General features: G+C 38.8%; 3 protein-coding genes across 5 annotated transcripts; 1 reads left to right on the top strand and 2 right to left on the bottom strand.

Moving 5' to 3' along the window:
• Window positions 1-1,637: 1,637 nt before the first annotated feature.
• snrpa (small nuclear ribonucleoprotein polypeptide A) lies at window positions 1,638-4,078 on the bottom strand. Of its 2 annotated transcripts, none has more exons than XM_024276759.2 (7): window positions 4,013-4,078; window positions 3,650-3,729; window positions 3,373-3,545; window positions 2,517-2,678; window positions 2,123-2,287; window positions 1,939-2,027; window positions 1,638-1,851 (listed from the first exon to the last, which is right to left on the bottom strand). In XM_024276759.2, the coding sequence occupies exons 2-7, from the start codon at window positions 3,720-3,722 to the stop codon at window positions 1,692-1,694; spliced, it is 822 nt and encodes a 273-aa protein (XP_024132527.1). In that variant the 5' UTR covers window positions 3,723-3,729; window positions 4,013-4,078; the 3' UTR covers window positions 1,638-1,691. The 2 variants fall into 2 exon arrangements, with proteins under 2 accessions (XP_024132527.1, XP_024132528.1); XM_024276760.1 differs by having other exon boundaries at window positions 3,961-4,033.
• Window positions 4,079-4,094: 16 nt separating this feature from the next.
• Window positions 4,095-8,033, top strand: lg13h19orf54 (linkage group 13 C19orf54 homolog). Its single transcript, XM_024276763.2, has 7 exons — window positions 4,095-4,665; window positions 4,766-4,980; window positions 5,084-5,152; window positions 5,302-5,426; window positions 5,601-5,730; window positions 5,808-5,878; window positions 6,694-8,033. Exons 2-7 carry the CDS (start codon window positions 4,802-4,804, stop codon window positions 7,023-7,025), a joined length of 906 nt encoding a protein of 301 aa, XP_024132531.1. The 5' UTR covers window positions 4,095-4,665; window positions 4,766-4,801; the 3' UTR covers window positions 7,026-8,033.
• On the bottom strand, window positions 7,201-23,325 carry itpkcb (inositol-trisphosphate 3-kinase Cb). 2 transcript variants are annotated; one of them, XM_024276761.2, is made up of 8 exons: window positions 22,664-23,325; window positions 18,171-19,477; window positions 10,759-10,858; window positions 10,290-10,503; window positions 9,951-10,155; window positions 9,368-9,469; window positions 9,037-9,108; window positions 7,201-8,910 (listed from the first exon to the last, which is right to left on the bottom strand). In XM_024276761.2, exons 2-8 carry the CDS (start codon window positions 19,296-19,298, stop codon window positions 8,701-8,703), a joined length of 2,031 nt encoding a protein of 676 aa, XP_024132529.1. In that variant the 5' UTR covers window positions 19,299-19,477; window positions 22,664-23,325; the 3' UTR covers window positions 7,201-8,700. The 2 variants fall into 2 exon arrangements, with proteins under 2 accessions (XP_024132529.1, XP_024132530.1); XM_024276762.2 differs by having other exon boundaries at window positions 23,270-23,288.
• Window positions 23,326-24,100: the final 775 nt, after the last annotated feature.

Genomic DNA, 24,100 nt, shown 5'->3' with positions numbered 1-24,100 from the left:
GCGCTTGAAGGCCCCCATCCATTGTAGATCCACAGAAAAACAGAACAGGATAGTTAGGGCGGAGTCACTGTTGCAACCCGTTGATTGGCAGAAAGTGAGATTAGAAAGCAGCAGTAGCACTAAACTAACGATTGAGTTTTCCTGTTTACGACGGTTTTCTTCTTAACTGCCCAATAATTTTTTTTAAACAAAATTAAATTCCTTCTATACACAATGTACCAAAAGTAACGCAAGAAAATGACGAGCTGCTGGATGACCTCCATCGTTGCAGTACAATGACACAATGACATGCTAGCGGTCTACTTCACACATGGTCCATGAAAACAATCCACTTCGGAGCGAGGCTTACCTGAGTGGAGACGCTCGCCAGAATTAGCTGGTCAGTACCGTAGTACTCATTACTGAACTGGACTGCTCAGTGGAAACATGGCTCAAGAGTGTATTCAGAGTGGACGCATTTGGTTCGCTTAAAGTGAATCGGAGTTTGTTTCTCCGATAATCCAGAACAAATTTTCAATCCGAATACCCTCAAGAGGACCAGTCTTTTGGGGTGGTCTCAGTTAGTTTCCAATTGGACTGAGCTCCAGTTTGCTCTGAGTTGTCTGTCTGAATAGGCTCCGTGCTCAAAGCAGAACAACTAGACCAAAATGGCCAGTGTAGCCAGTTGTTATGAGATGTAAGCAGTAGTGGAGCAACGATGAGACACAGCAGCTCATTGAAATGTGGTCTGATGGATGCAGAGATACATATTCCTTCTCACACAGTTTTTTTTTTAAACCATCTATATGTCAAACATCTATCAGTGAACCTTTTAAGCCGTCGTCTCCTCAATAACCGCCTTGGAGCACGCCTCTGTTGTTCTAAAGAAGCAGTAAAAAGTGTTTCACCTGACGTTTAAAATTGGTAAGCAAACTGCTTAGTTTGAGCAAATGAACTATCCCAAAACGAGGATTAGAAAGCTTTGGAATTCCATTATTACCGTATTGCTTTGTTCCACGGTCACAAGTCCTGACCAACGACCGAAGAGATCTTTAGTCATGTTGTTTTGTATGCGAGCTTTGGCCCAAAACTGGAAAGTAAGGCCGAAGACAGTCTAAATACAGAGGTTCAGGACTCGGTCCGGACCAACGGACGGCTCCAGTCTGAATACACCCTTAGATAAATAACAAGGTCATACCCATTATAGTTTGGAGAATACAAGATGGCAGGAAGTAGTGCAGGTGCCAGTCTGAGAAGAGGGATGGAGTAAACACAAAAGTTTTAGAAAATTGAAAAAAGAATCCATGACACTGAATTAAGTTATCTGATTTCTTTAATAAAAAAATAAAAATAAAACAAACCAACCAAGCTCCAGGTACAATGTCTGACAAGTCAGACCCTGGGTGCAATGCTTTCAAATGTTTAAACTCCTATCAAACTGACTGAGAAAAAACATACTTACATGTTATTTGGGAGAAAAACAACTATTTCATAAACAAAAACAAAAAAAAAAAACAACCAAGCTCCAGGTACAATGTCTGACAAGTCAGACCCTGGGTGCAATGCTTTCAAACAGTTTAAGACTAAAGTTCTGTCAAACTGACTAAAAAAAGCATACTTACATGTTATCTGGGAGAAAAACAAATATTTGATTAAAAAAACAAACAGTATTTACTTCCACCACTTAAAAAAATTTTCAACCTGTGAGGGAATTATTTCTTGGCAAAGGAGATCTTCATGGCATGGGTTTGAGTGATCTTGAATCCCTGTAGTGAATCCCGGGCCGCTCCAGCCTGCACCTCATTATCAAACTCCACAAAGGCAATGTCATGACGACCAGGGACCAGACGCACCTCTTTAAAGCCAGGGAACCTATACAGAAAAACAGACGCGGTCAGTCTTTGACACACCGGGCAGGAAAGAAAGTCAATCCATGAAAACAATCAAGTCAATACTGACTGGTTAAAGAGCATGGAGAGCATCAGCTCGTTCGTCTCCTCTGGCAGGTTGGTGAGGAAGAGGATGTGATTAGGCGGATTTTCTGCAACCTGTCGGGAGAAAGCAAAGATTAGGTTTACGGAGGAAAAAAATATTTTTTTTATCTTTGAATTAACATTTGATGGACCAGAAAACAATTCCATACCTGCTGAGGCATTTGGCCAGGCATCATCTGACCAGGAGCCATTGCACCTGGGGGTATCTGGCCAGGCGCCATTCCTGGGGGAGGCATCATGCCTGGAGGAGGCATGTAAGCCGGCTGGCCTGGAATGTGCATCATACGTGGTGCCTGGCTCATAGGAGGCATTCCCTGAAGAACGACACATTTTAAAGGTTTCAATGTCCTCTAAATGCTAGTACTACATTCTCATATGTGAGGCCTTTAAAAAAGTACTTCTGTTCCATTTTACTTAAAAAAAAAATTCCAATCAAACCATGGTTAATTGAAGAATTTTTAATTTTTCACTTGTCTGAGTGAGAGCTGCTACATCCTTCCTTGTTCTTACATTGTTATTGTCACACAAAACGCTACCACTTACAGGCATAGCAGTAGGCACTCCAGCCATCATGGCTGCAGCAGCTTTCTTAGCTCCTGTTCCCTCTGGCTTGGGCTTCCTCTTCTCCTTTTTACGCTCACGCTCCACATAGGTTCCTTTCATTTTTGCAATGATGTCCGAGTCCGTTTTGGAATACTGAATGCGCTGCAGTGAGACACATGTTTAGATATGTAGTACTACCATTACAGGTGTGCAAAACCACCAAAAAATAAAAATAGACAGCCAGAAAATGCATTGTTCTGACTGGTTATTAAAATGCATTGTTTATCTATGGCGAATGTTATATGCCGCACAAAAACGGATGAAAATTTATGTTGACCAGACATAATACAAGATGTACTTTGTTGCATTGACTGCAGGTATTTAAGTGTCCAAGGCTGTTGTTGGTCAAACCTTCTTCTGCCGGGTTCGTGCGACACTGGCAAGACTTATTTAGAAAATCGTGTGTCACTTTGTTATTTTAATATCCATTGAAAAGACAATTTCATGGCCCAAAAAAAATAAAGTAAACTGCAACTATGTCCTCCTCCACAGGGATCAACCAAACAGAACGGTCTTCTCCAGTCAAACCACCTGAAATTTGAACTTTACTCAAGCTGTTTGTGAGATAACAGAAAGTTAGCTCGTCTATTAAGTATTCAGTGATCCTCTCACGCCGAGAGATTCAAAGATTGCAATGATCAATTCCTTCATTTGATGCAAACTGTGAAACTGGAACATTTCACAAACAGCATAGAAGTACATAAAAAAAATAAGATTAATTTCACAATTAAACATTTTCTGGGGCATATTTGTAAATTTAAAACTATGTAGGAACTTTAAATAACATTGAACTTACCATGGGCTTATCATAGAAGGGGAAGCCCTGCATGGACCTCAGTGCATTTGAGGCGCTGTTGATCTCTTTGAAGATAACAAAGGCCTGACCCTTCATCTTTATGTTTCGAGCAACGAGAATGTCCAAAATTTGACCAAATTGCGAGAAGATGGCGTAGAGTGATTTCTTCAACTCTAATAGAGGAAGAGAAAAAATTCACAAACAGTGAAGCATTCGAAATAACATTTAGCACCCATTTGATTTTAGACCAAAGGACAGAAAAAGGGGAGAAACTTACCATCTTTCTTGATTTTTTCATTCAAGTTGTTGATATATATTGTGTGATTCGGTCGCACTTCTGGAGTTGTCATCTTAAATCTACGAAGAGTTATTTGGAAAAGAACAAAGCATATCAGGTAAAATATGTGTACTACTTCTAGCTAAAGCTAGCAAACAACCGGGAATGCACACAGGCGTTAGCCCAAAGCTAACAACTCGGTATTAACTGAGACGAATCATCATTAAATGATTGACATATTTTACCCATATGTCTGACCTTATCACAATAGATGTTATAAAAGAGAAAAAATATCAGATAGCCGTACTTACTAGCTAATTGTAACAAAAAACACCCAGATCGGCGCGAAGGAAGCACACTCACCTCGAGTGAATGAAAAGTCCTGCTGCCTTTTTTGATTTCCGTTCTAACTTCTCGCGATACAGCTAACTCACGCGTCATTTCCGGTTTTTAATTTCTCCATCAAAAACCAAACGAGTTTTGTTCCAATATATGCCTTTCAGACATATTTTACTGTGGTATATTGACATGTAGATTCTTTTTTTTTTAAATATCTAAGATCTCTAAGAAGAAGAACAAAAAGAAAAACAAATAGCTTGTTGTATTACACTGTGACTCATTTATTACTAAAGTAATAAGCCTAACTTTTTTTCTTACCTAAATCTATTTTGAACGGAGGGAAATTCTGATTTTGAAATTTTGAAGGACTTCCACTCACTGGAGGGTGGTACAACAATCGACTACGAGAGATCATACACATGAAGAAGAAGGAGTATGCCCAAATATGAGCATGGAGCAGTAATAGCTAGCTTGTTAGCTAGCTAAATACTAGGAAGTTTGTTTACGACGGGCGAGAATATTTCCAAATTTTTCTCCAAGTAGGCTTAAATATTTGGATAAGCATTCCTCTTCTAAGAATGAGTGCAACAGGTTCAATGTTTGCTCGTTTTATTTTAATTTTGATCTAAATATTGAGATGTTAGAACGGTTACTCCACAGAGTGGATAAAGTGTAAGGTAAGCATCTTGTGAGTTGAGAACAAACACCCGCTAGACTTAATGGTACTTTGCCCTTAGTTAAAACAATAATAATAATGCAAGTTACACTGTCCAACAGAACTGATTTTAACCGGAGTTTAAGGATATTTAAACTATGCCGGTGGACTGCAGCTTGTCGCCACCTCCACCTCCTCCACTGGCTGCTTGTCCGCCTCCTCCTCCACCAGCATCAGCACCACCAAAGAAACTTTACCAGATCATAGCCAGCAACAGCAGCCCTGTAGAGGGACAGTACACCGAGGCAAGGTCACTGCTGAAGCAGAAGGAGAGCAGGTGAGGTTAAATACCAAACCTAAATTATGATGTACTTTCACCATTGAAAGTCACACACTTTTATTTTCATTTGACTTCTTAAATATATATATCTTTAATTTAGTTTCAGGAAAGACCTTCAGTGGATTCTGGTGAACACATATGTGCCTTCGCTCATTCAGAATGGACCACAGTAAGTCAGTAAACTGTGCCTTCGGGATAAAATAACCCTTGACACAATTTTAAGAGCCCAAAGTGGATATTGTGTTACTTGTTATGTCAGAATGATGTTTCGGTTGAAATATTTGGCCTACTTACTGAGTGAAAACGTCAATGTTTCAGGTGTGGTCTTGTGGCGTTGTGGATGGCCGCTCACCTCCAGCAGAACAAGCTGGATTTGGACATGAAGACTTTGGTTCAAACAGCAATGAACAAAGAATACACAGCTCAGGGGGAAATGTTTTCAGGTAGCACTGGTGCTGAAAGAGAAAGTATATATTTTACTTACACTTTTATTTTTTCAATTATTTTTAATTATATTTGAACGAATTGCTCAAGAGTCTAAACTAAAATTGTATAACAATTTTTATGTGTAGAGATGATTTTATGTGTTTTCTTGAAGCTTTTTGTTTTTTCTTTAGCCCACAACATGAGCCTGCTGGCAGAAGAGGCTTGTGGTTGTAAGGCTGAAGTGCTCTCTGGAGGTTTGGATGGCAGTAATAGAGAAACCATCATCAGACACCTGTGGAGAGGACAGCCTGTTCTCATCCCGTATCCTGCACCTCTGAAAAAGCCACAATAAATGTTTATTATAATATAAAAAGAACATTTCTTGACAGCAATCCCAGCTATGATGAGGACTTCAACCATGAACCATGTCAGCGAAGCGGTCACAGAGCACACTGGGCTGTCATTTCAGGTAAATGATAGGTTTTGTCATAGTTTAGTTAAGAAATTGGATAATAGTGGAACTACTCATAAAAATAATTGCTTCTATAAGCTTGATAAAATCAACTGAAGTTATTAAAAGCTAAACAGTTTATACTGTTTTCTTAACAAGCAAGACAAATAAGGAGTTTTATTTTAATAACAACAATTTGCTCAAAATTCAGTCAACCAATTTTTTTTTTTTTAACCCAGGCTGCCTTAAGCCTCAAGAACTACCACTACCCCCCTTCTTTTCCTACTGTTTACCTGGATCACTAGCGCTGAGTTGATCAAAACCTGGAACCTCAAAAACCAGGACTGGGCGTCACCAAAGAATGTTAATTTAATATGCATGTTATATTTTTAATCATCTTAAGAATTTCTGGTTTTAAGCATGTTTTGGATTAAATAACAAGGAAAAAGTTTGTTTACTCCCAAGCAAAAACACAAAGCAGACGATTGCAGAATGATAAAGGATTTCTCCATAAGTATGACTTATATAAACACAAATTTGTGAAATTCCTCAGTATTTACATTTGCATTCTTGAATAACTTAATAGAACACGTCTCACTGATGCAATTCTGATCTACAAATCTGATAAGTAATGCAAAGTAAGTGTTTTGTATTTACGGCAGATATGGAAAACCAATTTACTGCTTTGATATTTTACCCATTCATTTTCTGAGGACTGAATTAAACTTGTTTCATCATCATATTTGAATCTGAATCATCTATTAAATCAATTTCTTTTTCCAAAACCACCATTAAAGTCACGTGTAATGGGAGTTCATGTTTTTTTATTCTAGGAGTTGTCGTTGGTTTAGAGCAGGGGAGTGTCAGTAAAGAGCACACTCGCCCAGATCCAACGCTGCCGTGGCTCCACCTCGCCACCAGCAGCAGTTCACCGTGTCCTGCTGGCGACCCGGCTCTCAGGGAGGCCTACGTCCTCGCCAAGCAGGGTAAAAGTCTGCGCTACCAGCTGTGGAGCCTCGACAGTGTTATTAAGAGCAATGAGCAGCTGAAGAGCATGGACCCTCAGAGAGTCAACGACGGGACCCGGTATGTCGTTCCTGAAGGAGGGGTGGAAGCTGGTCTGGCTGGACGGGCGGTGTTGCTCCACACGCAAACTCAAGAATAACAAGGGTGATGCTGCAAACTCAAAGGTCATTTCAGAGGTCTTTTCATGCCACATGAGACATATCCACCTGTAGATAGAAGCCTTTTGAAATAAATCTTTATTTATGGCTTGTTTTATTTCTTTCTTTAAAAATATGATAAAAAATGAAACTTAAAATTAAAGAAAACAAACCAAAACCTTTGACGGTAAGTTTATTGCAGATTGTGGCTGAGAAACAATTTCTGCCCAAAGTTTTTTGCAAATGTATAACACCCTAAAAATACAAAACATTGTTCATATCCACTTCATATGACAAACCTGTATTCATTTCAAAAAGGTTTATTGCATTTGTCGCTTCAGAATTCTTAAAACTTTTCAAAGAGGAAAAAAAAAGAATACTTGAAGTTTTTAACAATCCGTCTCTTATAGAAAGTTGATGTGATACTGTTGGAAGATCCATGAATTGCTGCAGTTAACCTGCAGAAAACACTGTCCAGTACAGGAATGACAGGCTCAACAGCATTTGGTTTTTCCTTTGAACTCTCATGAATTTTAAAATTTTGACCACATTTCATTTAGTGTAGCTACATACAGTTTATAAAGATGTTCTCAAGTGGAAGTTTTCTTTCTTTTGTGGGAATATTTCCACTTGAGGTTACAAAAAAAGTCCAGTACCTGCATTTGTTTGCCTTCTTTTCTTAGATTTAATCTTGGAAAAAGTATTTTTTAAAAATTAAAACTGCAAAATCTCTTCTGAATTCTTCTAAGAGTTGTAAATAAAATTCCAGTTTTATGTGAACTGTCACACCGTTGCATTCCTGTGGAGCCGATGAGAACGTCAGCAAAGAGAACCGAACACCAAAAGCGAAATTCACGAACTGTAACCACAGCTTTTCACGGCTGCCCTCTGACAGAGGCACTGCGTGTTTTGTTCGATGGCTTTGTGAGGATCTATAGTGCAATACAGTCAAAAAAAATACAGCTCTTAACTTGTTCACGGTTCATTAAAAAAAAAAAAAAAAAAAAAAATACAAAAATGTAAATTAAGAAAACAGTAAAAGCAAAACTTTGGAACTACATGCGAATTGTTGGATGTTTGGGCCAGCTCTGAAAGTTCGCAGCCCAGGAATGATTAAACAACTCAATCAAAAAAAAGAAAAAGCAAGGCATAGATTTTGTACACGGATGGCAAAACAGTATTTCAAAGGCAAAAACAACATTAACTTAAGCTATATTTACATACAGTTAGTTTATACAAGGACCATTGTTGTAGTGTTGCTACATCAAAGATGAGCTTCATTTCTCAACGCTTTTGAAGGACTGAATGAGTGACGGTTGCTCCTAAGAGTTCATAGCTGCAACATTTGTGCAACTTTAACCTGAAGAGGGAGCTGTTGAGATGATAGTGTCATTTTTTTGATTGGATCAAAGCCTTGTGTTCTCAGGGGGAAAAAAAGTAAAAGTTCATGTAACAAAAGTTTAACTTTGAAGCCTTTCTTTTCACTTATTTCACTTGTCCTCGAGGCTCTGCGTCTCCTCTCAGTGGCGGCTTTTCTTTGCCGCCTCTCCTTACGTAAGTAGGATTAAGACATTTGGATAAAGGTCTCAAAACAATTCACAAAAAATGAAAGATCTCCAAAATCATTCCTCAATTTCATGCTAACTTGATTTTCCTCCACAAAGTCTGGTGCGCCCCTCACGGTGTCTGGCTGAGCATAGTGCTGAAAATGCTTATAAGGTTGTCTAGTCCCCACAGGTAGCCATCTTCCCTGTTCCCCTCCAGCCATGGCGTCCTGTGGTCGAGCGTCTGAGACTCAGGCAGAGGAACCGTCTTCCCAAAGTCGATCATCCACACTTTGGCCTTCCCGGAGGCGTCGTGCACAAACAGCAGAGAGCTGCCGACAACCTGCGTGAAACCAGTCAGACAGGAGAGGTCAGAGACTGGGTACAGAAGCTGATGAGATGAAATAAAGCAATTATAACTGGGACAACAGGTTTGTTTGCAAACTGCAAACACTGATTACATCTTCACCTCGTGTGCTTTGAAAAATTGGGATTGCTCAAGGGCTGAACGCAGTTCCTCCAACCTCTGCAGGTACAATTTCTGAAAGAAGGAAGATGAAAACGTGAAGCAAAGAGTCCATTCTTTAAAATTAATTCAAAGCTTTTTCTCCTTTAAGTTTGTCTATTTCTTTTTTGTATTGGTGTATTTTCCAACTTCCTTACATCATTTTCAATCAACTATTCAAAGTACTGGCTGCCTAACTTTATTAAATAGTCAGTTTTGCTGTTTTATCTAATCTTAATCTAGCTATGTTCCAGTTTTCTATCATCTTTATCCAAAAAAATGAATGCTAACATACCAGAATCTGAACATTTCCATTAACAAAGTCCTCCAAGGCCTGCATCACTTGCTCTTTGTGTTTTGTCTTCTTGAAGTTGGTGTTACAAGTTCCATCTGCTTTCTGTTTAAGAGAAAAGAATGGCATTTGTGTTACGTGGGCTTGTCACTCATTAATAATTCATAAGTATGAGGAAAACAATTCCTTTCAGTGATAAAAGCTTCCCTGATATGTTTCCACGTTGCTGGGGAAAATCTATTTTGTGCTGAATATTCAGTTGGAAATAAAAGGGTTGAGTCTGGAAGATTGTGGCTTTTGATACTGGACTTGAAAACAAAAGGTAGATCTTAAAACGCCTTCATTGAGTCAGCATGTCTTCATTTGCGTCAAGCTGAAGTATTTTTAGGGCTTGATAAGCAGACTGGATTTATTTGTAAAAGCACAAACACTCCCTTTAATAGCTGCTAGTTCTCAAAACTTTTTTTTCCATTCCTTTGCTAGTCGTGTTGTCCGTCTTGCCAAACACGTGTGCAGTTGTTTAGTTTCTTTTCCAGCTCCGATCTCTAAAGTCGGGCGTGCCAAGACATTCTGGAGGACCACTGACCTTAATGCCTTCGATGCGGAAACCCAGCGTGGCGGTCGAACTGAGCGTCTCCCTCCACTGCATGTAGCGAGGTTTCAGGACTCCCTGCTGAGCCCGCTCCTCTGCTGTGGGGGCCTCGGGGTCCACGGCCACCATCTTCTCATACATGTCCTTTCTCAGGCGTGGATGTTCTCTGGCTTTGGACAGCTCCTCTTCCAGGTACGTCCTGTGATGTGAAAATGTCATTTCAGTTTCAATTGCTTTTATTAGAAACCATAATAAGATAGAGTCTGTCGTTATGACACAAACGTTTCTTTCGAAGCTACATCCACAGAGACATTATCGACTTTAGAATCTTACCTGCTTCCCATCTTGCAGTCCATGATGGAGGGAGAGTCAAAGTCAGCCAACAGATCATCCATCAGATTATAATCCTGCTCATCTTTCTGGATGACACCGTAGTACCCGGGCACATAGGGTCGCAGCGTGTCCTTCATTAGCTTCTGCAGACATTGCTGCTCACACTCACAGTATCGCTTCAGCAGGCGTCCATATTCTCCAGCCTGGAAGTTACCTTGGAGAGAAACCAGGATTGAAGGAGCAGCTCGACATTTCTAGTGTTTTTCCCTTTCAGTCAGATAAGACTGATTTTCTCTTGTATCGTTTAGCTAAATATGGCAGCATACACATTTTAGTCATAACAATGTTTCTGCACTGGAAATGTTGTTAGATTTTGGACCTTGCACATGAAGCCACCTCGCTTGGCTTTCACACTATTAAGTCTAGCGGACAGGCTGCTTAAAAATAAAACATAAAGCTGAGAGCATACCTGCATGGCCAGCTAGCTGCACCCACGGGTAACGCTTCTTGAAGGACACGACAAAAGGGGAGCAATGAACCATGGTCTTCAGCTTCTGCCAGGACTTAATCTGGAATGTCAAAAAAAAAAAAAAAAAAAAACTAAATCATAATTTTCATTGACAAAGCCACAAGTTTAAAAAAATAAATCTGGACCCCGACTCATACAGGTTTTCTTTGCTGGTCTAACAAAGAGAACTGAGCTAAACGGAGGCCAAAAGTATGATTACTCATTAAAGGAAAACACACCTTGTTGTGTGCACACATATCAGTGGACATTGGATAAGCCCGCCCCCTTTACCCAAGGCCAGGTGAAAAACCCTCATGACAAAGCCCGTTTATAAAACATTTACCAAACTGTGGTGTCGTAAAACAGAATCGTACTGTCTGATAGTGTGTGCGCTGCTGCTGGTGGATGTGGTGGGTCTGTTTGTGTAATGCTTCTCTCTGTTGGGAAACGCCAAAGTAGGGACAGTATGAAACAAGAATTGACGCAAGAAACTTCAGAAGGGCCGGAAGAAACGATTAGGGCACTTGAGCGGGAAATTACCGTCAATGGACAGACAGTTCTAGTGACATAAAAGGATTTCTGCATCTGTTATAATAGTACAAAAAAAAAAAAACATTTTATGGTTCTTAAGATTTGTGAGCTTTACTGCTTCTGGTCAAAAGGATAAAAAAATAAAAAAGTAAGCGCAGCACAGATTAATGTAAGCAATAAAGCAACGAGCTGTAATCATAAAATAAATCTTTTTATAGCTCCTCACTATTCAGTTCACTCTGTTCAAAGAGTCATAACAACCCCAATGAAGAATGTGTACACATGTACAAAACAAACGGTGGGTGTGCTGCTATGCGAGGAGGAAAAAGGCTTCCACTTTACCAATCCTGGTCTAGAAAACTTTAAAAAAATATATATTGTTCAAAACTGAGATTTAAAAAGAAAAAAAAATAGTTTTCCTTATTTAAATATTTTTATTATTGTAATTCTGAGTTTAAATACAATTTGGTTACAATCGTTGAGAATTGACCATGGCAGCTAACGTGCTCTAAATAAATAATCAATGGCCGCTGGACAACGCAAAGCACTTTTGACCTGTAAAATACCTCGATGTGCTTTTGTTCGGCCGGTTTGGCAGCATCGCACACGTCAGCCATTGTCAGGATTTTTAAAGAAAGCCAACCAACAGCACTGAATGAGAGCCAGATCGCTGAGCTGATCCGTCCGTCACATCAAAAGAATCTCAGTGACCTCTGCCGCCTGGGTGCCAAGAACAATGACGAAAACTGCGTTTCATCAAAACACGTGAAGCCAGAATTTCCACAGGGCAGAAATTCTTCTTGTATCGACATGCCTCACTGGTGAGCCACACATGAGCAGAAAGACATCATCATCTCTGCAGGATGTGAGGTCAATGGATACGGACTGGAGACACATTTCAATGAGAATGAATGGGACTTTTCTTAGCCACAATCACTCAATACAACATCACACTCCATTTCATGCAGACAATCATCGACAAAACTCAACAAATACTTTACATGTAGTTGGACCGTCAATGATTAGTCGACATTGTCACTTTATCTACTGACTGTCTTTTTTATTATTATGATTATGATAGCCACCAGCCATAAAATCATTTGGATCTCAAAGCACAAAAGGAACTTTTGGAGGCGGTATAGACCTTCCTGAACCATAGAAGAAGAAAACGGATACAAACTTGCGTTTCACGGTCACGCACTAGCTAGCACCGGACATGGAACCACCTTCCTCGCTGTACTCAACATCTTCGTCAAAGTAATTTTTACTCACATTATTTTATAAGAGAATGGACATGTTTTCTATCCTCATCCAGAATACCATTGGATTTTAAGGTTATAGCCTAAAAATGCATGTTTATGCAGTTAAAAAAATTAGATTCAAGTTCAATTTACTGTCATAAGTTCTGAAAAAAATATTTTTCTCTAACACCAGAGCTTTAGCTACACTGTTTAGATTCTTTTGATTCTGGTAACAGTTCACGTAATTAACGTAATTCCAGCAAATTCTGAAGAAGAATAACTCTGGGGCTGACATGCAGCTAAACAGGTGTGAAGTGATTACATAATCACAGCAAATCAGCTGATTCTGCTGTGGAGAAAAGCAGCTTTTCATATCGGCTTCTCACAAATATGCTTTAAAGTGCTGCAGAACTATGAGGATGGAAAAACTTTTGAGAACATTTTCAAGATTTGTTGTTAAATTATCAAAAACAAGAACGATGTTTAGATTTTTCTTTCTGAAGTTAACCAGAAACTTGACCAAAAAATTATATATATATATATATTCATTAGCTTGACTATACCAACAAAGATTAGATTATTTCTCGATTTTTTTTCCCCCTTTTTGGTTTTCTTGCCTCGAACTTGTTCATTGTTTCTATATTATACCACGCTGGATGCCGACATTCCAAGGGTTTGCTATTTTGTCCTCGTTGCGCAACACTCTGTAATTACTGTACACAAATAAAAGTATTTCTAAGAGCAGTTTCCTTGTTTAAACCAGCACACAAAGGGGAGAAGTACTTCCAAGCTTTTCAGCGTCTCTTCTTACGTTACTCCTGTTAAAGTCAGGTTCTCCAGTGGCTTCATGCTGACAGTTTATTGTCCCTGAGCTCATATGCCCCTCATTAATATAGAAAGCACCTAAAAAGATAATACGCTGATGACCATAAAGCTAAAAAAATAAAATAAAGTGCACAAAAATATAAATGAGAAAAAAAAACGTAAAAACCTGGGGCGTCGCCCCAGATGCTTAAATACAAAATATTTAACACACTGTAACTTTTTAACCATCAACACGATCAATGTAATTCCAGTAGATTTGATCAAAAAAGATTAAAATCTACTGGAATTACGTTGATCATGTTAACAATTAAAAAGTTACAGCAAATCAAAGAACATAAACACTAGAGCTCCGGTGTTAAAGGGTTAAGTAACTCATGACATCTAACAGAGCTTCAGTTGAACATTCTTGCTTTCAAGGAGTAACTTAGATCTCCTCAAAGCTTTGAGGTTGACATATTTGAACTGCTTTTCGGTTTCTTCTGCTGTTTACAACTTCAAATCTCTATATTTGTATTAAGTTCTTTTTTTTACATTTTCCGCTTTGCATATTTATTTTACGTTAGGTTCAGAAAACAACAAACATCAGCAGATTTTTTTGGGAAACCGCTTGACTAATGCTCTAAAAAGATATGATGAACGACAGATTAAGCTCTGATCGTCACAAGAAAATAAGCTTTGTGAAAACATTAACCATTACAGTCATATGACGATACTGAGAGCAGTTTTTACAAGCTTGTTACCTCTTTTAGTCACAGGAAAACCTGCAGATTATTTTCATATGCAAGAAAAATCAACCAAAACTAAGTTATCATTCAAATTTACTAACATTTAGCTTAATATGTCCTAATGAAGCTTCAGGTTAGTAATTTAATTTTACAGAGTGAGGCTGAATTTGCATCTGTCAGTGGTTTTTATTTAAGTTCATCACGATTCAATCTCACCAGTAGAAAAGAGAGGCTAGTGTCCACAAAGGCACATATAGCCTAAAAACTGAAGCACGAAAAAACCGTCTGAATCACCACTGGGAAGAAAATGTAAATTTTGCTTACAAAGCCTAATCCTGTTTGCTAATCTTAGTCCCAAAGAGCTTCTTCTCCGTATTCTTTTTGTCACATCCAATTCACAGCGTCTCGATTTAATCTTTCCCCCTTTAACATCTCTGTTGCCATCATCAACATTACACACCTACTGACCTGCAGCAGTCTTTTTGCCTTTGTTTCTCCGATATGCGTGCTTGAACCGGCCTTCTGTTTTTCTTCCTCCTCCAAATCCTTCACCCCGTCCCCCCTGAAGGTACAAAACTCCAAACAATGCAACGTCTCTTCCAACCTCTCAGTGAAACCTTTCCTCTCCTCCCCTTGTCCTATAATCGCCACAGGGCCCGTTCTGAGCTCCATGCTGGGCCAACCTCCTGACAGATTCATGACTGACACGGCCGCGCGGGGGGTAGGGACAACGGCGCTCTCCCAACCCTCCGCTTTTGTCTACGCGACCAGGTCTTCTGTAACACACAGAGGCAAGTATGTGTGTGTGTAGAAAGAAGAACCTGTCGGACGACTATTACCGACTACAGGAGTTACAACATACGAACGAACGCACAAAAGGGTGTTTTCAGGCACGGCTATAGATCCTCTCACAACTAGTTTATATAAACCACATCCCTTTCCCGCATCTCAGGTATTCAGGCAGCTCAGATGTGCTGGTTGCTGAGCAAATTGAAACAACAATGAAGTGTGTCTCAACAAAGGAGACATAATACAAATTTCCTTATTCAGCCTTTTCTAATTTACAGTTTTCCTCTGAAAAGTAGCCCAGAACAACTGTTTTACTTTGATAAAAGTCACTTTCCTTAAGCAAGAGCAAAAAGATATGCTGCTTCTGAGGCTCATCATTTGTAAAGGTGGTTCAAATCTCACTGTGCTCCTGGGCAAAACAACCTCATATAGCCTCTAACCGTAAAAAGATCCTAACTTCACCTTGAGCAAACTTTTCTCCTAATGTTTTGTAATCTAATATGTAAAACTTTGAGTTATGGTGGCCAAATATGATAACAATATTAAAAAATTGGGTCAATAAAGCAACAAAGAAGGCTTTATTTTAGGATTGCTTTTAAACATCTTTTCAAGTTGGAGCAAAACAGTCTTTAATACTTGATTCTTCTAATAATACAGAATACTGTTGGGGGAAAGCACATTTAAAGGAATTTATATCTAATCTGTCCCTCACAACTCAATGCATTCACAGAGATAGACAAAAAAAAATACCCTGCCATATAAGGCAAAGGCGTTGCCTAGCAACTGGCTCAGCTTTCTGCTCAATTTTCCATGACACACTCTCAGCCCTGAATGCAAGACAGCATTGCTTGTTCCTGTGTAAGCAGCTAAGCTCTCACGTCACCGTGTGAACAAATTGTAGACGGAGGGTTGGGAGCTGGAATGAAACGGCACTTGAAGCAAACAAACAAACACACGCCCTAATTTGGATAATTGCAATAAAACAATAATGAAAGGAAACAAAACACCCCTATTAAAATTTTTTAAAAAAGGCTGTTATCAGAAACCACAGGTCAGCGTCATCCTGTTTGTTACGACAGCCCGAGTGCAACTTGCTGAGTTGCTCATTTCCTGGCTGAAAAATACAAAAGCTTGGAAATTACAGTGTCACCAACCTTGTTCTTTAAGTCATGGATGAATGTAATCTGAACCCTGAAAAGTATTTCTACACAGTTATGAAACTTCTCATCTCTGGTAAAGTGAATGAACTCTTTGTCGCCAGCTTTACAACATCTAAAGTTCAATCAAACAATTTTCAAATGATTCAAAATGTTGTGAGCTGAATTGAAAAAAAAAAAATCAAAGTTAATCTTTGTTTCGCTGCTGAACATTAAAAAATGTTTGAATAAGACACTTCAGGCCTCAGGGAATATGCGGCATTTAAATACTTCCTGCATGAGTAAACAGCCGGTGGGGCTGACTGTGAGTGTGGATCCTCAGTAGAAAGAGTTCATGGAGATGGTTGACTTGTTAAGATTTATCAACGTATTTGCAGATGAGTGGAGACAGATAGGCAGCACAGAAATGAAAATTTCCTCAATCTCATGACGGTAAACAAAAACCACATGTGTTGAGATAAGCATAAAAAGTCATTTTCTGGGTTTTTTCAACCTTTTGGGATGTGTTGGTGTGGATCAGACAGAAAACCTGGATATTCAGCATTTACGTAACAGTAAGGGAAGTTAAAATACTATAGACAGCATCAGCGGAAACATTCATGCTTGAAAATATTCCAAGTCTGTTTGGTCAGTCACAGCCACCTGACACCAAGTGAAATAGTTTACCTAAAACTTAAAGACCCACTACAATGAAAATGTGTTTGAACACGTTCTTGTAGTATTTTTCTCATAATGGGGAACATGTATAAAACAATTTAAGATTTAAGCTGCATTTCTGAGTATTTTTTAATTTAAAGTGTGATGAATTGGGAGCAGATGAAAACTTGCGGTTTAAAAAGAATCAGGTTTGTGCCGCAGAAACCGCCAAAGTCTCCCTTCTTTGCTCCAATTCTAAACTTGAAGACGAATAGACCCATTAACGTCTTTGTTTTCCTCGTCTGAGCTGTCACCTGCTGCAAAATTGTACAGCTGCTTAGCTCCAATATTGCTCGCTGTTTTTTTGTTTTGTTTTTTTGCTACACTAATGTTAGCTTGGGTTGTGAGGAGCTATAAGCTAACAGGAGAGAGTGTAAACAAAAGGAATGTGGGGATTTTTTTTTAAATGAAAGGTTACTTCCGTGCCAAAAGTCCTACCCACAACCCAGAGGCAAATTTATAATGAGCTCCTGCTGCTTTGCAGAAAAAGTCGTTAAAAAAAACAACACAGGCTGCTTGATTTTTGCTAAAAACTACAAATCATAAATAAAAGAACAATTTTACATTAATATAGTTGGAGATTTTAAAACCACATTCCTTATTGTCAAGGAACTCAAGACTTTTTGCATTAACTACTTTTGTGTCTGTATAGCCTGTTAAAAACTGCAGTTAATGAAATGTGTGCTAGTAGAAGTAAAAAAAAGCACATAATACCTCATAGAAACGTTAAAGTTTCCACTGATTTAAATGGTTTTTGGTCTCCAAAATAAAAGTATCTCGGTCCTATTTAAAATGCCCAGCTGATCGGTTTGTCTCACCAAATATAATAAAAAATTTGTCTTAGCTCTTTGAATCTATTGTACCACAAATGGATCATGGTTCTGTTACTTGCATACCTACGATAAAAAGTGCAGATAAAGATGATCATCTCTTTTTAGTCACCAATTATTAATAAGAATTCTGGTCCAAAGCATATAATTATGAGCTTACCGACTCCTTCTTGTGTCAGGAAGGATGCACCCAAAGTGTCCATGCATGTATTCCAGATGTTTGACATTCCAAAGGTATAGACTTTGGTTTGGACATTTTGTTCACTGAAACATGTCAGTGCAGGATTGGGGCATGCTTTCAACACCTACTCACTTCTTTCCCCATTCTATTTTCCGCTAATGTACTTTGTTTCTGATCTTTAAGATAAAAAAACCTCAAGTCAAAATTGCATGTCTGCCAGGGCATGCAGTCATAAACATTTGCATAAGTTCCTGCAGCAGTAAAACGTAATTGTGGTTTGAAAAGATCTGGAAGTGTTTTATGATAAATTGTATTGGGAACAAGTTATTTGATTGTTGCAGTTCATACCTGAAATTAAAAGTGTGTTTGTTTTAATTGGGAGTTTAAAATCCACTTACCCCTGGAGGATCATCCGGGCTGCACAGAGACCGAGACGGCGACAGGCTGGACTCGATGTCGCTGCCGGTGAAGTCGTCCTCGGACTCCTCGAAGGACGAAGCAGAAGACAGGCCGATGGACGAGGATTTCGATAGCTTCCTGGAGCTGCGCGTCAGAGCAGGGGAGCCCCCACAACCGCTGTCCGAGCACGGAGACTCGTCGTCGTGGTGAAGCTCCAGAAAGGAGCAGAGATCGGTCTGCACGGTCAGCAGGGCCGGCGTCCCCGCCGAGCGGGTCGGACTGGGGTCTCTTGTTATGATGAGCTTCGGGATGGTTCCTGGGAAACGTGGGCCTCCTGGTGGACTCTTGAGGATCTGATCGGAGTTCTTTGGTGTCTCGGTGAAGTTGGGGTTTCCGTCCTGGTTCGATTGACACGTGATTGAGCTGCAGTCAGTTTTGGTCATTTTGGCCTCCGGCGTGGATACAACACCGTCCAGACCTTTATCTGGGTTCAAGCTGGGCAAACTTGGTTCAGGGTCCGGGTCAGAGGTCAGAACGGGGGCTAAACTCAGATTATTGCAAGTCAGAGCCTTAATGTTAGACACGGTGCAATCCTGACTGTTTCCCCCGTGTGGTTTACCTTCCATGGCTCTTGCTGGGGGATCCGAGGCATTGTCCTCCCGCGCGGGTTTCGGCTCCGTGTAGCCCGCAATGCTAATTTCACTGCTCTGCGTTCCCAAGCGTGACACATCAGCTGGATCCGCCGAGCTCTCTAAAGCGTGTCTCCCACAGTCGACGTCACATTCCAGACCACATTCGGTCTCATTACAGCCCGGTTCTGTTCGGTATCCACCAACGGCCCACACGACCTCGTCCCGCGGCAACTTTCCCACTCTGTGGCCGCTGCTCGCTGCTTGGTCTGCGGCTTGGTTTCCCCCGCCGAACTCCGCTTCAGTCTGATATCGCTTTCTTCTTCCCAAGCAAGCCAGAACCTTGTTTTTCATCGGATTCTTGTTCGGCGGCTTCCTTTTGTTCCGTAATCTGGGGAGTCGACGGGCTTTTTCCTCGGCTCTCCACGTCGCTCTCCCCGAGGTGGAGGCGGCGGCGGTGGTGCTGGTGTGCGCGAGATCAGAGCGAGTTTGGCCCATCCTGCACACCGTAGTAGTAACAGGCCGTCGGACACACCCTAAACTGGAGCAACTGTGCTACTCAGACCATGACTCCTCATTTACAGTAAGACAGTAACCATCGAGTCACTGTACAATAACCAGTTTGTTCATTCTAATACTGATAATCCATGCTCCATCCAGGTAAAGATCGGACAAACCTGTGGGAACAAGCAGATGAGTAATCACTAAGTACACTCAAAGTATTGACTGACCAACACTCTTAAGAAAAAACTCGACCAAAAATAATCTTTTTACCTTTAATTTAAAATAAGTATGAAGGAATATGATCACACTAAATAAAAATACACTTAAAATAAGCATAATGTATGGGTTTTTTGAAATATTAAGTGTACTAAACCTTACTTCTTTCTATCTCTATATGTATTATTTTTATTAGGTGGTAAAATGTGAAATGTAAAATTTATGATCCACATAAAAAAGTAAAGGCTATAAAATAAATAATTGAGAAAAGTAATAAGTGGATTCAAACTAGCATAACTGTCAATAGACAATAAACAAAGATTTAGGGAGGAAGACAAGATGCAATATAGTTTAATCAGTATTTACCACAACATTTTCTTTTTTAAAAGTTTTTTTAAAGTGACTTAGAATTAGGGGTGTAACAATTTATAAATGCATTAATTTTTACTTCTTCAATGTAGCCAGATTGATCTGTATAACGTAAGTGATCTGGCTCTGAGTCAGCGATCACACGCGTGTCATAATTCTCCAAACGATCATCATATTCAACTAAAAACTTGAATTATTTCAGAATTACAGCAAGTCAAGTGGCAATTCTGCAAGAAAGAGAGCCGACCAACATGGACCTGAAGACAAACCAAGGATAGCGTGAATTTTGACAATTGATCTGCGTATGCTATGATAAAGTCTGAAATAGTGTTTTGTCTATTTACGTAGTTATGTGATTTATTGTCACTTAACCCATAAGAGCACAGACAAAGTTTTCCTTAAAATTAAAATGATGTGGAATATACTACAAACCAAGTGGACCACAGAACCCATTTCTGATAATTTTCTGTTGAACTGATGTCACCATGGGTTCATATGGGTTAAGGACGATTCTAAATGGCCTGAATCAGTGTTGGTACGATATAAATATCTGATTTTAAATTCTAAACCGTATATTCATTATTCATGTAAAGAAAATGTTAAGGTTGATCCAGGCTGAGATTATTTAGGTACATTTCCTCCTGCTCCTTTCAAGCCATCTATACATTTGATGCTTATTTATCCTATATCTAACATAACTTTGTACATTTGTAAACCTCTGTATATTGTATTGCCCATGCATTATTCTTACTTTGATTGCTTGAAATAATTTCAAAACAAAATGGAATCGAATTATAAAATAGTTTCAAAGTTAAATAAAGCTATATTGGGAGAAAACCATTTGGATGGAGGGTTATTTTACTATAATGGAAAAAGATCAAGTGCCATCACAGGGAACAACACACATTTGATGACTGCAAAAAAATAAAAAAATACATAAATAAAATCAAGTCATCTTTATTATCCAGTGTGTGGAAACACAGACTTGCAAAGACTTGTGACAGTACAGTGTGGTAAAATGTTCTAATAATGTTCTAATTTGTATTACATTGATGTGTAAAAACATTTGGCTGAACTTCATGAAGTAAAAATTTCAATGGATTTTCCATTCATTTTTGTTTCACAAATTTAATTTACACTTGAAGAAATACAAGGAATCTGGAAAACTTCACCTGCTCTGTTCAATACCAGGTATTTATCTCTGAGTCACACTGGTTGAATTTTTGGCTGGATCAATAATAAGTCAGTGAATCAGATCGAATCTTTAAAATTAATCGTTACACCCCTATAGAATGAATAACACATTCATTCAAACCTGAGCCTTTGCTACAACCAGGTTTTAAATGAACACATCGATCTCAGTTCCCTCGAATAATTTTTAAAAATCCCCAAATTAATTTGTCTCAGTGAATTTAGAAAGCTTTATTACATAAATTTAGCAAAGTTTGCTATTTTCAAATGTTGACAAAAGTTTCAGATGTATGGATTCTTAGAACTAGAACACTTAACATCAAACTGAATGTAGGCTTTGTGTGGTGGCCTGAATTTCTTAAATGGTACACTCACCTAAATGTTGGCACATGGACTTAACCATACCATGTGGTTATCTGACAACACAGGTGCCAGTTTGTCAAAATTATTTTATATCATCAACCACACAAGTTTGGCAATCCAGTCATAAGTTGACTTTAGAAGACAAACTGCTCACTTTTATCTTATCGCTCGAGACTAAAAAGGGGTGTTTATGTCAGCAGAGGATGCAGCGTTAAAAATATATGGATCAGACGGTAATCTCGTTGCAATGTAAATTCTAACCCATCGTACATCATTTAAAAGTGGCAATTATTTAGAAAGTTTTCCTTGTATTAGAAAGTGATGCGTTTAAAAGGCATCGCGCTCTGCTGTCAAGAAGCACGTTCAGAAGGAAATGAGACAGGAAGTCTTACAATGGAAACAACAACTCATCTTGAACCGCACAGATATGCACAGCACACCTAATCTTGTGTAACTATATAAAAAAAATACAACTAATCCCCTGTTATGACTCACACCTGTGAGAAGGGTGGATTTTAACCAACTGTTGGAGTATCACAAACAAAAATTAAGGTTTTGTAATTCCTTTAGCATAATTAAAGGAATATACACTATTATTATTTATCTTTCAACATATTTTTTTCTTCAGATAAATTTAATGGTTTCATGAATTGTTATGATCCTGTTTTATGTGGCTTGTTTCTTCGCCTCGCCCTCTGGCAGGAGGTGTCATGCTCAGATTTCCATCAGAACAGCAGGATGAATGACGGACGGTCTTGTGCCCCAATGACACAAAGTACATGCAGTCATTCCAACACACCCACCATGGTTGACACACACACATACTCCTTTATGGGAAGTTAGCCATAAAAAAAGAAAAACATCTTCAAGTCCAAAATATGATCTAAACAACATAACATTAAAAAGAAGTGAAGTTTCTCAAACACTACAGCGCTAAATCATTCTTTATCTTTACACTTTTGTTTGTTCAGTTAGGAGGCTAAATAGAAAACCACTTCCCATTCTAAGGTTTGTGACATATGCCTTTAAAGGGAAGTTTTTTGTATTGCTAAATGCTGCTTTTTGAATAAAGTGGCTTTAAAGTCTCATTTATCAACAATCTTGTTTTTTTTAAAGAGTATAAAGTATTAACAAAAAAACAACACATACATTTTATTAAAAAATGAAGCCACAGCTCACACTTCAAGTGCATTTTAAATAGACACTGTATGTAAACTCACCTTAAAGTTGGGAGTTGAAGGAGCACCAGGTCCAAAAAAACAAAACACAGGTAGATTTTACATTAAGAGCTGAACGCGAAAAGAATGCGACTGCTCGACCGGTCTGTGTGACACGCAGACAAATGCAGTAAAGCAGCATGTGGTGGAAGGAAAGAGGAAACGTTTGGCAAAACGAGGGCAGGTCTACTTAACGCTCAGGCTCTTTTACTTTCACCTGATGTCACCCAAAACAAAAAGTAACAAGACATAAATAAAACATTTTCAAAACTATTTTTTAAAGTTGCGGTCATTCTTAGTTCAAATAAAACATCAAAGAAGTGCGGCCACATGAAAGAGGAATATCGCGGCATTTAAAACGGGAGTGAATATAGGTGTTGATTGATTGGTTAATTAGCCTACTATATTTTTTTTCTTGTTTAGACTTAAGTCATTCTTAAACAATGAAGTCTCCCAAAAAGTTTTATAGTGGCCAGATAATGAAGTTTCTTTGAGGGTGGAACACTAAATGATCTTTCAGTTGGTTTAGCCCAACCTCAGACGTACTTCAAGGCGAACCAACCAACCATAGACTCCATATACACACTACCAGACATATACATTACATACGTAGATCCCACATGGACTGTCGCCACCTGCTGACATACTAGTGCGGCCGCCATCTTGGATGGGTCCCCACGCACCTCCAGTGCTGTTGTTGATATTGACAAAAAATATTTTAATTTATTTCTTACTTTTCTGTCTATTTCTGAGAGGGACTGCCTGCCAAAAACCACTGAAAAATAATTTTGCGGTATTTTTTTTAACAAAATCAAAACATGATTGGTATGGCATCTCAAAAAATTATTTGATTGTAAATGTAATAATCTAATCAAACACTCTCATAACTTTTCAAAGCATATTGAAACTAAAACATCCATTGATAGGATTGGTGGTACTGATCAAAGGCCTCAGCAGATTTGATTATGCTTGGATGGACACTTCACAAGACAGTTTTTCAAGAAATGTTAGGACCGCAAACCCTGAAATTGCTCCATTTGAGAGAATATTGACTAATATTTTTATTTTCAAAAAGTATGATGCTGTATTACATCTGTATTTTATAGCTTTCCTCAAAAATTAGAGCATACATTGATACATTGTGAGTTAGAGGTTGTGTAAGCAACCACAAGAGGGCAGCAGAAAACTGTCAATACTATCAACAGGTGACAGCAAAACAAGTCAACATTTACTGTAAACTTATACTACCATTGAAAAGTTTGGGGTCACTCAGAAATATTCATATTTTTGAAATAAAATGACTAATTGTTTCAAATACGATAACTTTAAACTGACCAGAAATCCATTCCGTACAATATTAATATTGTAAATGATTAAACAATGACTATTCTAGTTGCAAATGTTTGTTTAGTGCGTTATCTATATAGACTAGAGTCCCTT

This window comes from Oryzias melastigma, linkage group LG13 (genome assembly GCF_002922805.2).
Source record: "Oryzias melastigma strain HK-1 linkage group LG13, ASM292280v2, whole genome shotgun sequence".
NCBI classification, from domain to species: Eukaryota; Metazoa; Chordata; class Actinopteri; order Beloniformes; family Adrianichthyidae; genus Oryzias; species Oryzias melastigma.
The sequence above is the reverse complement of the archived record's forward strand: the minus strand, read 5'-3'. Positions and strand labels throughout refer to the sequence as shown.